Source organism: Mercenaria mercenaria, chromosome 17 (genome assembly GCF_021730395.1).
Source record: "Mercenaria mercenaria strain notata chromosome 17, MADL_Memer_1, whole genome shotgun sequence".
Lineage (NCBI taxonomy): Eukaryota > Metazoa > Mollusca > Bivalvia > Venerida > Veneridae > Mercenaria > Mercenaria mercenaria.
This window is the reverse complement of record NC_069377.1, coordinates 22162774-22177733: the sequence shown is the minus strand read 5'-3', so window position 1 is coordinate 22177733 and position 14960 is coordinate 22162774. Positions and strand designations below refer to the sequence as shown.

Here is a 14960-nt window from a genome sequence, read left to right as displayed (position 1 = left end):
ATATTTAAACTGAAGCAACTTTAAAACACTGAAAAAAAAAAAAAAATTCTTCATACTGTGCAAGTTTGTCTAAATTCAGATAAATATATTTACATCTTCGTAATTTACAATAGAGTAAAAGTCTGTTATCATTCTCCGATGCTCAAATCAAAAATGGGGGCATCGTTTATGTATTATATGGCATATCGTAACTTGAAAAGGAAATTCAGGCGTGAAATTCTTATCTAATTTTGTTAGAATCATATATAATTGTTAATTCACTTATAAGCTTTAAACGTATTTTCCAACAATCACATATTCATGAAATGAGTGAAATAACGGGTTTTCAATTTTTATTTTTACTTGACTCATCAAAAATCTTGTTGTTGCAGATTTCTTAAATCTTTTGTAAATAAAGCTGGTTTTGTTCGCTTTGTCTCAGCATCACTCGTCATTGCTTCGATTCAAAAAATGTTCTACGCCATAAAAAAAAGTAGTTCCGCGCTTTAAATGCAAATCAAAGTATGCAATACACATTTAAATTACTGCTACAGCATTAACGTTCAATTGCTGCTCTTACTGTAAATTAATTTTCGCTCCGGGAGGTACACTTGTATACTTCTATGTGATTATAATAATCTGCAAAAACAAAGATTTACACATCTGCACCAAAAGAAAATAAAGATATATACACTTATTATGGCCGAATGAAATTAACTTAAACTAATATAATTCCGAATGTGATGTTAACACCCCCGAAACATCTTCAGACGGCCCTTCAGACAAGAACTGGCCAATATCGTGCGTCAAATTTATCAGTTATCTCTTACTGACATAATGTATGAGCCCTCAAACACCCAAAATCAAACAGAAACGCGTTAGATATGGCCCATTAAGTAGATATACCGTTCAATTGTTAACTCGTCAGCGCAGTCAATTTCTTTTTGAAACTTTAACTTAAACGCTTTCAAAGTAAATCGCAACAATTTGTGAATCCACGACTTTCAATATCGTAGACGATTTTGATTAATTATTGATCTACGAAATTTAGTTCTTTCTTTTCTTTGAAATCGAAATGATAGAGTTTGAAAATTAAACTGAAAAAGAAAATCAGCTCATAGAACAGCGTAGGTTTTTTTGTTTGAAAATGGAGTCAAGAGTAATAAATTCAGATTCTTTACAACGGGCTAAGATTCCAACTAAAAGTGGCAATAGATACTCGATAGATATGATTTTAGGTAGATTGATGCAGGAAACAAATACCAAAGAGTTGGATGAGGGTTGTGATTCACAAAGAACGGCAGCTTCAAGTGTTACAGGTGCAAGCATAGCAGACACTGGTATTACAATTATTGATGAAGTTGCTGAAGATACTGACGAAACATTAGAACAAGATAGCGACGATCAGCACATTCTAGAACACAGGCTAGAAACTAAAGATGGTATGTCTGCTTGTTTTTATATCTCAGAAATTATTATGATCATATGATTTTATTTGCTTTATCCATTATATGAAAATGTCGCAAATGTAAGCATTGTTCACGTCTTAATTTCCAATATTTCAAACCGTCTCTTCGCAGAACTGATATCTCAAAATCAATTATTTATGGAGTCTAAGTTGTGTAAAAGGCATCATGGCTTTGGTTGCGTATAGATCTTGTTCATAACAATTTTGAACAAATTTATGTGCACGTTAGCCTGAATAAGAAATGATGATTTGTCTGCGCCAGCCGGTGATGGAATGTGACATCTGGTTCATTATACAAGCATGTGTTATCTTTGTTTATTTTTCCCTTTTTTGCCATATTGTCTCGTTCAAAAAAGAACTTGAGTGTACGACACATCTTTCCGATAGCAACCTCATGACAAAAGCTATTAGTGTTATATATATATATAACTGCTTTGATGATATGAAGATTTTTTATTCATGATAAGAAATTTGGGGCCCGTTTCATCAAAGTTCGCAAGTTTCGTTCCAAGTTCCCTAATAAGTATGAGCTGTTAAAACTCATTTATTTCCTAGGTTATAACATGTATCCTATTAAAAAGGTTTCATTACTTCAATTCTAAGACAAATCTATCTTATTTTTGCTCGGTTCAGATTCTAAGAAAAGCAAAGAAACGCTTAAAATTATGTACATGAAACACCTTACTCCTAGGTTCTAACTTTGTCCTAAGTAGGATCTTGAGCAGTTAGAAACTAATGGACAGAATGCTTGTTTATTCTTTATTAACTTTTGTCTTTCATGTTCCTGTAAAAACAGGATAGACTAAACGAGATTAGCATTATGTGTCTATCAAAGTTTTAATAAGATTACTCTGAAAGATGTGGAGCTTAAACCATTTTTACAAAGGGAGCATAAGCATCAATACAAAGAAAAATTCTTTAGTGTTTTTCAGACTTCTTTCAAGATCTGTTTAATTTGCTCTTTTGAACTATGTTAGAATGATGTATAAATTAATTTTATCAAACTCTTTGAAATTTATTTCTGATGTCATGAAATAAAACATTTGTTGAATGGCTTAGCGACCAATAGCCAGAACTCGTAGTCTTCGCCTTTAAGGCCTTGGGCAACCAGTTATGACAAATGACCGGAAAGTTATCAGTTCTTTAAGTGTTTAATATAATGTTTTTGTAAGCTTCTTGAGATATTTACCAGTGTTTTAGTAGATTTCTTCCAATTCTAAGATGATAAAAAACTTAGTGTGATCTTTTAATCAGTTCTATCAATAACAAGACAGTTTACTTTCTATCCATAGCAAAAGGTTATATACTCAACAATAAACATGAATAACAGCCCAAAATCCTGCTATTTATTTCTTAATACAATACAATACAATACAATACAATACAATGCAATGCAATGCAATGCAATGCAATGCAACGCAACACAACACAATTCAACGCAACGCAACACCATGCAACACAGACTTGGTTTCTGTTCAAAATAGTGATGAAATGTGCAACGCCCCTCATGATATCGATATTTTCTATTTATTCATTTATTTATATATCTATTTCTTTTTCTTTCTTTCTTTTTTTTATTTATTCATGTCTCATCTATGCACATACATGATAATGACATATATCACAGTACTGCAAAAACACTGAAAAACGGACCTTTTTTGGACCAAGTATAAGGTCCGGTTGTATGAAGTGTTAGTGTATCAATACAGATTAATTTGATTTACAAGTGAGTATTACTTCTAAGGTTTTTTCTAGTCTGTGCATTTTAATATGAGCCACGCCATGAGAACACCAACATAGTGCGTTTGCGACCAGCATGGATCCAGACCAGCCTGCGCACCAGTGCAGTCTGGTCAGGCTAACGGTTTCTCTAATTGCAATAGGTTTTGAAAGAGAGCAGTATGGATGGTCTGGATCCATGCTGGTCGCAAATGCACTATGTTGGTTTTCTCATGGTGCGGCTCATATATGCATTGCTTCTTATTGTAATAATATAACTTAAAAATTAAAACAAAAATAAATATCTAAAACAATAATCTTTCTTTTATTTTCAAACATCACATATAATCAAATGTTAACATAAAATTCCTCTTAAAATATCATGGAATTATGAATAGAACAGTTCTATATAAATCATGGCGCATGCATCATGTGGAGGTCGGTCTTTTAATTTTTAATAATCACTTAAGAACATCTAACTCTTTTAAAAAATTGAAAGTACTAAATGCAACAACAGATCCATAAATGATCTCATTAACCACATTTCTGCAACAACAGGCCAAAATGTTAATTAATTGCATGTTAAGATAATGCTATTAAAGTAAAAGTGACAATACACAGAAGTATGGCTAATCATCCGGCATTTAGAGAATATTCTTAATATAAAAATTATTCCACAGCGGCCATGAAAAAAAAGGGCCCGGTTTACAAATTTCTGATACTAGCTCAGAGAGCTTGTAAAATTGAATTATCAAAAGAAAAGTCGGGGCCATGAAAATTGTCCGAATTTTACTGTATTACACACAGTCATATTATCTATACAAGTAAAACATTTTCTTCGCAAATCACGTAAATACATATTATTTACATGGCGAGGCTAGAAAAAGGATGCTAATCGATATTTATAAAAACTACTTAAAATAATTTAGAATTAAAAACTTAAATGCAAAGTATAAGGAAAAGCATGCATGGGAAAGGGTTTTTAAAGAAATATTAAAAGTAACGTTTGTTCAGATCAAAATAACTTTAATTTACAGCAGTAAAACATAGTTTATCCAAAGATCTAACTTACATATATAAATGTTTCTTCTAACAGGTTTTGACATACAATCTAATCAGTTTCATGTTTGTTTACCAAAACTGAAACATTAGTTATTTGCAGCTACTTGGTTTCTGTTTCAATGACATTAATTACCTTGTAATGAATTATTGTTTCAATTTGAAACCGAATGTAAAACTGATGTACATTGCTACAGTCATACAGACGTTGTGTTCCTGTTTCATAGTTACACACGACCAATAGTTTTAGTATTTTGATAAATATAAGGATGTACGAAAAGTTCTTTCCTATTTTAACATATGTTTTGGTTTTTTAACTAATAGATATCCAGTGCTAAAATAGAGTTAAATGTATTCAAACCAGTTTCGGCCAACAAATTAGATAGTGACTAGGGGTCTTCTGTCCTTAAACAATGCATTTGGTGAGGGTGGTTACGGGGTGGGGGTGGGGGGGCTATTTTTAAATACTAGTATATTTCAGCGTTTGTTTTGCAACACGAGATGACTTAACAAGACAGGTAACGTAACTCTGAACTCTACAACATAAACATTTAAGTCTCAGAAGATTTTCGCAATGAAGTAATGAATATATTTATGAAATATGCGTAATAAATAAAGGTATTAAATTGGTATGGTTCCGTTAGTACTACTTATGAAGCGCATATTCGAATTATTTTCATTCAGATATAAAGAGATTTGGTTATAGTTGTCGGAAAGAATGCCGAATGTCTATTTTTGACAACCTTTTCCGATGATAAAATGTTAACAAAACGCCAATGAAGGTGCCGTTTGCGTAATATGTGGAGGTATCAAAGGTGGAACCCTGAAGCCGCGGCTTGTCCAGTATTATTTCAGTGGCTTTCCTATACCGAAAAATAAATTTTCGTTTTTAAGGGATTCAATAAACGATTTTGAGAAAAGCCCAAAAGTCAATACTGATTTTAATGAATAGACCTTTGATTTAATGAAAATCGGAAAGTTTTTAAAAACTTTGATTTAATGAAAATATTATCAATACTTTTCGGTGTTTAAAAATTATAAAAGGAAGAAAATAATGTCATAAAACATGGGAGTTCAAAACTCTTGCAAACTGGAAAAGTTATGGCAGCGTTTTTGTGCCAGCATAGAGATTTAAATTTGTGTTATCTACGACATAGTATCTCCTACGTAGGACTTAGTCTCTGCTACGTACGTAGGACTTAGTATCTCCTACTAAATACTAAGTCCTATGTAGGAGATAGTATTCCTACGTAGGAGATACTAAGTCCTACGTAGGATATACAATGTCCTACGTAGGTGATACTAGGTTGTAGGTTTTCGGTGGATAATGAACAAAATAGATTAGATATAAAAATCAAGTTATCGAATAAAACAATACGATCGAATAAAACTTTTAGAAAGAAAACACAAATTTATGGGGTATCTTAATAAGATATATTCACTTTATGCGTGACACGATCCCAATTTCAGTTCTAGCGACGAAACGTACATATTACGATTACGGCTGGAGAGACTACAGGTAATTTACTTATTGAGGCTGTGCTACTAACTTGAAAACATGATATATGAGCCGCACCATGAGAAAATCAACAATGTGCATTTGCATTCGCGCAGTCTTGTCAGGATCCACGCTGTTCGCTGACGGTTTCTCTAACTGCAATAGGCTTTGAAAGCGAACAGCATGGATCCTGACTAGACTACGCGGATGCGCATGCTGGCCTGGATCTATGCTGGTCGCAAATGCACTACGTTGGTTTTGTCATGGTGCGGCTCATTATGTATTTCCATTCGTCGGAGATATTATCATAGCAACAAATCCAGCGAACGGAAATATTATAACAGAACATTAATTGAAGTATATTACAGACATTCTTATAAAACATATAAAATAAAGTAAGTAGTTTCCAAACAATTGGAAACTGAACATTTTCTGAAATAAGTTAAAATGATAAGTTCAATTCGGACTTTTGAAGCCATTTTCAGGAAAATATTATGATAACAAAAACTAATTCATTTTAAAGTTAAGTAGAGAGTTGAATGCTTTTTAACCGTCATTTCAAATTTTACCATTGTTTCGATGACTTACAAAGTAAGCCGCAAAAAATATATAATATACCAAGAGTGATATTATTTCTTAGTGTTGTTATATGTTTGTAATAATTATATACATGAAGATATACTTCATGCTTCGGTCTAAACAAAACACTGGACTTGTCTGAAAGTAAAACTCGATGTACTTCCGCGTGAAATGTATTTCTAAAAATTTCAATGTTGATCAACAATGTAGCGATTCTAAAAACGTCAATGTTGAACAAGGTAGCGATTCTAAAAACTTCAATATAGATCAACAATGTAGTGATTGTAAAAACTTCAATGTTGTTTAATGTAGCGATTCTAGAAACTTCGACGTTGTTCAACAATGTAGAGATTCTAAAAAACTTCAAATCTGACCAACAATGTAGCGATTCTAGAAAATTCAGTATTGACCAACAATGTAGCGATTCTAAAAACTTCGACGTAGCGATTGTAAAAACTTCAGTGTTGATCAATAACATATATAACAAAGATTACAGGCCATATCACCTTTACGCTCTTAAAATTATAAATAAGAAATTGTTTTTGAAATCTTTGTTTTTCATGTCTACGTGAAAACTTTCGCTTAACTCAAGAATTATTACATTTTACTTTCTTTGGCAAATAAATGACGTAATGAAGAATAATGTCATGTCGTCATAACATATGAAACAAATTACTTATTCAAAAATAAAGTCGTCAGTAAAAGAAACAGAAGGCCCTTATATGGCTTATTTATTAAGTGCGGTCCAAATGGCTCAGATTGGTGATTAGCATACATTTTTACAGCAAACTCATATTCTGGCAAGTATACATTAAAGTTTTAGGGTTCTACGATTCCCTTTTAATTTAATCGCTCGTTGGTTAGGGACGCGTCCTATAAAGAGTACTTTACTTAGTGCAGTTCTAATGTAGGGTCCTTATTGAAAGTGATCTTTCTTTCAAAATGTTTTAAGAGCAAACAATCGCAGCGAAAATGAAAAATACAACGCTTGAAGCACGACCATTTCCTGAGCAAGTTAATCCGTGCAATAATTCAAAAGATTTGAGGCAGTAATTTAAACGATTAAGAAATATTAGAAAACACTTGTTACTGGTGATTCGTACAAAATTTCAAATTTACAGCTCACTCACAGTGGGGAGGGTTATAAATTTTTGTTTAATGTGCTAAAGGGATTTATACCGGTTTATTACTAGTGAGAGTTATAGGTTTACTAATTCTTTTGAAGAGGGACCGAAAACTGTAAAATAGTACACATTCAAACAAATCAGTACACTGTATATATTTCAGGTTTCTGTCGAAAATAAAAAATAAGTTATAGTAAGGCCCATTCCATTTTGCAAAAACAAGGAGAAAAAAAAATCATATACATTAAATAATAATTAATTAATTATCTTTTATACTGATCTATAGCTCTAGTTATCTATTTATTCTTTTTCATTTTTTTCTTTGTGTATGCAATAATTTATTTTCTTTAAAAACAACTTTATTAATTAATTATTTACATTTATTTTATATATTTATTATTCTATTTATTTATATTTAATTTTACGGTCTTTTTTATTATTTATTTATAAATTTGCCAATTTATTTCTATAACTATCTATCTATCTATCTATCTAGGTCTATCTAGTTATTCTTTTTATTTCTATTAATTCGTCTATTAATTCGTTTTCTTTTCTTTCTTTCTTTTATTTATTTATTTATTCATTTATTTATCTAATTCAATTTAATTTTTTTTTCTTTTTCGTTTAAGCGACTTACTAACACTCACATAGCTAAAAGTAATTCTTTCAAAATACATTTTTCAGTATAATCATGTTCAGGAAAACTATTTCCGTTTGAATTCCATTAATATAAAAGATATTGAAATAATAGGTGTTTTAATATCAAAATAATAAGAATCCTCTGCGCATGACATTCTACAAGTATACATGAACTGTTTATCTAGTAATTTCTTTTCTTTCAATATGAGCAAATGAAGATCTCCTGTTGATGATGTTGCTATTGGTGTTGTTGCTTATGTTATTGCTGCTGCTGCTGTTGTTGTTATTGCTGCTGCTGCTGCTGCTGCTGCTGCTGCTGCTATTGTTATTTTTTGCTGTTGTTGTTGTTGTTTTTGTTTTTGCTGTTCTTGCTGTTGTTGTTGTTAACTTTGAAGGAAAGCTACCAGAATTCAAAGTACATCTATAAAGTTTTCCTAGCAATAATTTATTACAGCCGCTTCACGCACGTTCTGCATATTTTCAATTTTATATCGGCAGTATATATTTCTCTCCTTTCTAATTCTTTGTAACAGGGATCAATTAGTGTCGCGGACGTGCCTAGAGAACGATCTTAAATATAGCCAGCATTTTAAATTGTTCAAGGGTGTCTTACAAAGACATGCTCTTGTTGAAAACATTAGATTTATATCAACTGATTACAATCATAACTAATAAAATCAAAGATCGAAATAAATTCATTCTGGTTATATCAAAGGCTTACGTAGCGTGTGAGGTAATTGAAATACCAATTTCTGACAAGATAAATCTTAAGAACCACTCCAACATTTTCTTTAAAAGTTTCCATCTTGACAAAGATGTATACCAATAAATTTGCTACTTCACTCATCTGAATGAATTTTTCAATTAAATTCGCACTAGAACGGTAACCGAGATACGCGTAATAAGGTTGTTCAATTGTTAAGGGGTTACAATCAAACTTGGTATTAATTTCTAAATTATAATCAAAGGGTGATAGGGTATTAATGGCGGTTGCGTGTGCTTGCGGGTTGATATAACGGACTTTATCTGCAGAACGAAAGATACTTGGATTATGAAATGTGTTAATTGAAAGTACATCAATCAAATATTGATAAAACTTGCAGATGAGTAAGAGGAATGAACTGCTAGTTATACAAAAGCTTTTGTGAACCAGAGAAAGTGATGATTTCTCAAGGGGTCCTTTGTCTACCCATCCCTCATATATATAGCAGTCAATGTCTAATCAAAAGAGACGTCATCGATCATATCAGTTTTGCTGCCGATAAGACACAAAAAAGTAATAACTAAAATCTTAAACAGTATGTCGGCAGGCACGACAGTATGAATTGAAAACTATAAAACAGTTTTGAACTCGTAAGACAACTTGGTTTTAATGAGTCTACAAACAGTTACCATTTATCTACTTCATATTTGACTTATATACATTTGACTTCATGACTATTTATAGATTATTTTATAAATGTTTTCAGAACCTGGTGACGATGGCAGCCCACCACCAGTTGAAACAGACCATGTGACGTCAACATCAAACGAAAATACCACAATGCATATAGACACCGGAAGCGGAAATAGTCCTACTCCGTCTGCTAGTTCCACACATTCTGCTGGTAAGTAACCAAAGCGGAAACAAATATCTATCAATGAGCTAACAAACACGTATCTTTTGTGAAAAATTTAGAATTAAAAAAAAATCTTCTTACTTTTTGTCAAAGAACCCGGACCAAAAAACAACACAATAATAATAGGGGTGCGTCATCAATACATAAATTTCACATCAATAAAAAGTCCCCAATTTACGTTAGCGGCATTGTAAGAAAAAAGTTCAAAATGAGTTTTTTACAGTTCTTGAATAGACAAAATGTATTAAAACTTAAAATATATTGTTGCGAGTGAAAACAAGGATAAGTTCGAATATAAAGATTTGAGCGGATGTGCCGGTGTTTAAATGATTCCTTAGTGTCGGTGTACTGAGTGTGGTGTCTAACTCTCGGTATTTCATCACTATTCTACTTGCTGCATTAAGACATAATGATATTTTAAACAAACAGTTTTATTTTGTACACTTTTTAAGAAACAAATGCTATTTGCTACAAAACGGACCACTTATGAATGTGCATGTAAAGTCGTTTTTAAGAAAATCAGTGAAACTTGAAAAAACTAGACAAATGAGGTCCGTCTATAGTATTTTAATTTAAGAAAGCCAGCATCACTTGACGCATAATACCTCAGCTGACCCTTACAACCCTACACATGATGGCTTAGTCATATCACGTTTTATTTTAATCCCTTTAAAGCTGTGCAAAATACTAAAATCTATGTGATATTGCTCATTGCATTTTCAGGATCAGATGAAAATTATCTTAAGAAACGCAGGTTTAGGACCACATTCACTGCTGAGCAACTAAAATGCCTTGAAGAGGTGTTCCGAATCACACATTACCCGGATGTAAATGCACGTGAAGATCTATCTCAGAAAACCAACCTTCCTGAGGCTCGTGTTCAGGTATAGTAGAAGTCATGCCACAGACATGTTCGTACATTTGACATGTATTTCCGTGCACGAACGTTCATTGATAGCAGTAATTCCTTATTTAAATCACCGGTCCATAGTTTGTGCTATATGAGGGTCTGTATTCAGCAAATGTTTACTGAAAGTTTTTAAATAAACATGTGAAAATTTATTTTTTAAGGCATGTTAATAGCCTAAACTAATGACGTTACTAGTTACCACCTACTTTTAGTTGGTTAATCCTATAAGTAATAAATTACACATTATTTGAAAAGAAATGAATTTGGTGAAATGTAGATAAACAGTAATCTTTAACTTCATAGGGAGAGCGCAGATCTGTGGATTGTGGGGTCGTGAGTTCGATCCCCGGGACGGGCGCATGTTCTCCGTGACGATTTGATAAAGACATTGTGTCTGAAATATTTCGTCCCCCACCTCTGATTCATGTGGGGAAATTGACAGTTACTTGAGGAGAACAGGTTTGTAGGGGCTACTGGTACAGCCTCCAGGAACACTGGTTATGTTAACTGCCCGCCGTTACATAACTGTTATACCGTTGAAAAACGGCGTAAACTCCAACACAAATTATCAAATTGTCATTGAATAAAATCGTTGACACTGGAATTTAGATACGAAGGAATTTCGATTCTAACAAAATGTTAGAATCGAAATAATATTTACCAAGGATTACAACTATTTGCCTGTTTAGTGTTTACTGCTGGTTGATGCTATATGACGTAATGGTTGTGATGTCAGAAAAAGAATACATGCAGTTTTCAGCTTTCTTTGTTAAATAGGAAAACAAATCAGGTTGTGTTAGAATACCTTTTTAAATAGCAAGGGACATTTACGAATTTTGGCCGGAAAAAAATGGTATTTTATTCTTAAGGCATGTGTATTTTACTGGTTATATTGGTAAGGTTTCATGTGGTGTACATAACTTATTAAATGCCCAGCTTGTTACAGATGGCAGAGTCGTTCTATGGAGGTAATCAAATAAAGCTGATGCCCGTATATATGTTCATGAAAGTAAAGCTGATGATTTTGAATCACTCGTGCTTTAAATGATGAAGTTATAACGAAATTCCATTTCAGATATGGTTCCAAAATCGTCGTGCTAAGTGGAGAAAGTATGAGAAACTGGGCAATTTTGGCGGACTGCAGGACTTGAAAGATGTTTCATTCGTGCCGGCGCCTAAAACTGTAATGAGAACAGACACATTTCCAGTAATCTTAGGCATTTTGTTCTAAATGCTTTATTGACCCTTTTTCTTTCTGTTTTCTCATTTTATTCCATTTTTTAAGCTTTTCGTCTGCATATAATTGCAATAGTTGATTTTATGTAGTTTCTAACTGAATTTTAGATAAAAGAAGACTGTTAAAATTAATTAATTAGTTTGTATTTTAAAGGAGCTTATTAAAATATATACGGCAGTTATTTGTTTCATTGTAAAATTTCATATCGGTGTTGTTAGCTTATCCGCATGGTTCTTAATTATTTCAGCACTTCACGAGAGCACGTGCAAACTCAGACGACACATCAGATAATGAATCACCAGAACTTTCTCCGCCTTTGAGAATGCCAGTTCCGCCATTCCCACAATTCTTGCCATTCCCGATGTATGGTATCCCAGGATTCCCTCTCGGATGTTTCGGTTACAGACCACCGGAAGCTCACAGAAGTGGCAGCATTGCCTCACTTAGAATGAAAGCTCGTGATTACGAAGCGGCGCTTGGAATGCAAAACATTTTTAAAACATGAGAATGCTGCATTTATTAGAGGAGATATATATTTTTAATTGGTGCTTATGGAAGATCACTCTTACGCTTTCGTAACTGTAGGAAAAGTTTGTGAAAATGTGAAATAGACACCTCATGTGTGCCCGATCTTATGAGGTAATATAAAAAAATAAGTTGAGGAAATGAACTCTACAGTCATTATTTTTTAAAAACAAAAAAGATAACAATCTTGTTAAATATCTTGTTAATGCATACGAACTCGTTGAGTAAAAACATAAATCTTATTGAAAACCTAAAGAAACCTAAATTTTGAGTAATAAAGTTGTTCTTGTAAATTACATTTACCATGACTTATTTCATACTCATATCAACAATGGAAACTAAAACGTGAATAATTTGCCATACTAACGTTGAAATTTCATACTAGAACGTAAAGTCATTTGTGACGTCAGTTTCATGTGTGTCGTCGGGGTAAAAAGTTCGTCTATGATGATTATTTAAATTTTATTGAAACTAAAGAACAAATTATTTAATTAATATAATAGTTTAGTGTACACGCACGTGTAATAAAATGAATATGCACTGGTTCTATTGTGCTCCTTAGGCTTAAGTCGAACAAGATTTCCGCTGATACAATGGTGCATATTTTCGGCATAAATGTAATAACCTAGAATTGTATATTGTTACAGAGTAGTTTTCATGGAACTTTTATACACTCTTGGAGAAAAAAACAAAACATTATGATGTGACGCGAATCTTTTCGTTTATAAGACACATTTTTTAACAAAAGTGATATGTCAAAAGAGTATTTTAAGAAAACATTACTTTTTTACCATTTTTAAGAGTGTCAGTGTTTTGTAACACATGATAAGTCTACCGTGACGGTACTGGACTGATATTTCCGTTATATGTTTCATTTTTTGGAATTCATTGAATTTTATTTCCAAGAGTTATTGACCAAATTCAGCCGAGTTAATTGGTTGTATGTGGGACCAGATATATATCTATATTTTTAGTATGAAGTGTAAATAAACTGTTCCGAATTTACACCAGAAACAGGTTCAGTGTTGGTTCGTTGAATACATACATTTTTGTGTATGCTGTTTAAAAGCAAAAGGATGATAGTATGTAGTATTTCACTAGAGGTGCGAATAGTCAAAATGTATTTTTTGCCGAAAAAGTTGTTTTACTTTGTTACTGTTTTGAGTATTAAATTTATTTAAAAAATGTTGATTTTTGTGTATTCTATAAACGCCGTCTACTGACTACAACAATAGCAATGTGTTCGGTTCTTTCCAATCTAACAGCCACCAAGCAACAAACACAACAACAACACATTAGTTTTAGAAGATATTTTAATGCCTTTTAGATTATGTTACATAATATAATCTTTAATTTTTAAAAGTTCAGATTATGGAAACTTAGGATTATATTCATAAAGGCCGTAAGCTCCGTCATTACGTAGACTCTTCCACGTCCATACATATAGGCCGGATAAGGCCGGATAAGGCCAAAAAATCTGCGTTCCCGACCTCGAGCGTCTGTGACAAAATAGTAACACCTTTACACAAGAAAAGTAGTAGTAGTAGTAGTAGTAGTAGTAGCAGTAGTAACAGTAGCAGTAGCAGTAGTAATGATGATAATAATGATAATAATAATAATAATACCTTTACACTAGTAGCAGTAGCAGTAGCAGTAGCAGTAGTAATGATGATAATAATGATAATAATAATAATACCTTTACACTAGTAGCAGTAACAGTAACAGTAGCAGTAACAGTAACAGTAGCAGTTGCAGTTGCAGTAACAGTAGCAGTAGCAGTAGCAGTAGCAGTAGTAATGATGATAATAATGATAATAATAATAATACCTTTACACTAGTAGCAGTAACAGTAACAGTAACAGTAACAGTAACAGTAGCAGTAGCAGTAGCAGTAGCAGTAGCAGTAGCAGTAGCAGTAGCAGTAGCAGTAGCAGTAGCAGTAGCAGTAGTAATGATGATAATAATGATAATAATAATAATACCTTTACACAAGTAGCAGTAACAGTAACAGTAACAGTAGCAGTAACAGTAACAGTAACAGTAACAGTAACAGTAGCAGTTGCAGTAGCAGTAGCAGTAGCAGTAGCAGTAGCAGTAGCAGTAGTAATGATGATAATAATGATAATAATAATAATACCTTTACACTAGTACCAGTAGCTGTAACAGTAACAGTAACAGTAGCAGTAGCAGTAGTAATGATGACAATAATGATAATAATTATAATACCTTTACACTAGTGGCAGTAACAGTAACAGGAGCAGTAGCAATAGCAGTAGCAGTAGCAGTAGCAGTAGCAGTAGCAGTAGCAGTAGCAGTAGCAGTAGCAGTAGTAATGATGATAATAATGATAATAATAATAATACCTTTACACTAGTAGCAGTAGCTGTAACAGTAACAGTAAGAGTAGCAGTAGCAGTAGTAATGATGACAATAATGATAATAATTATAATACCTTTACACTAGTGGTAGTAACAGTAACAGGAGCAGTAGCAGTAGCAGTAGTAATGATGATAATAATGATAATAATAATAATACCTTTACACTAGTAGCAGTAGCAGTAACAGTAGCAGTAGCAATAGCAGTAGCAGTAGCAGTAGCAGTAGC

At 32.7% G+C, this 14960-nt stretch overlaps 1 protein-coding gene across 2 annotated transcripts; it reads left to right on the top strand.

Moving 5' to 3' along the window:
* Positions 1-851: 851 nt before the first annotated feature.
* Positions 852-13133, top strand: LOC123537462 (paired mesoderm homeobox protein 1-like). Of its 2 annotated transcripts, none has more exons than XM_045321182.2 (5): positions 852-1421; positions 9535-9672; positions 10408-10568; positions 11670-11777; positions 12079-13133. In XM_045321182.2, the coding sequence occupies exons 1-5, from the start codon at positions 1127-1129 to the stop codon at positions 12334-12336; spliced, it is 960 nt and encodes a 319-aa protein (XP_045177117.1). In that variant the 5' UTR covers positions 852-1126; the 3' UTR covers positions 12337-13133. The 2 variants fall into 2 exon arrangements, with proteins under 2 accessions (XP_045177117.1, XP_045177116.1); XM_045321181.2 differs by having other exon boundaries at positions 854-1421; positions 11670-11801.
* The last annotated feature ends 1827 nt before the right edge of the window (positions 13134-14960 follow it).

Excerpts from the sequence above, each read along its gene's own strand:
- LOC123537462 (XM_045321181.2), top strand. The coding sequence starts at position 1,127 with ATGGAGTCAAGAGTAATAAATTCAGATTCTTTACAACGGGCTAAGATT. Across the intron at positions 10,569-11,669 it reads TTCCTGAGGCTCGTGTTCAG|ATATGGTTCCAAAATCGTCG; the intron begins GTATAGTAGAAG and ends ATTCCATTTCAG. Across the intron at positions 11,802-12,078 it reads TGAGAACAGACACATTTCCA|CACTTCACGAGAGCACGTGC; the intron begins GTAATCTTAGGC and ends TAATTATTTCAG.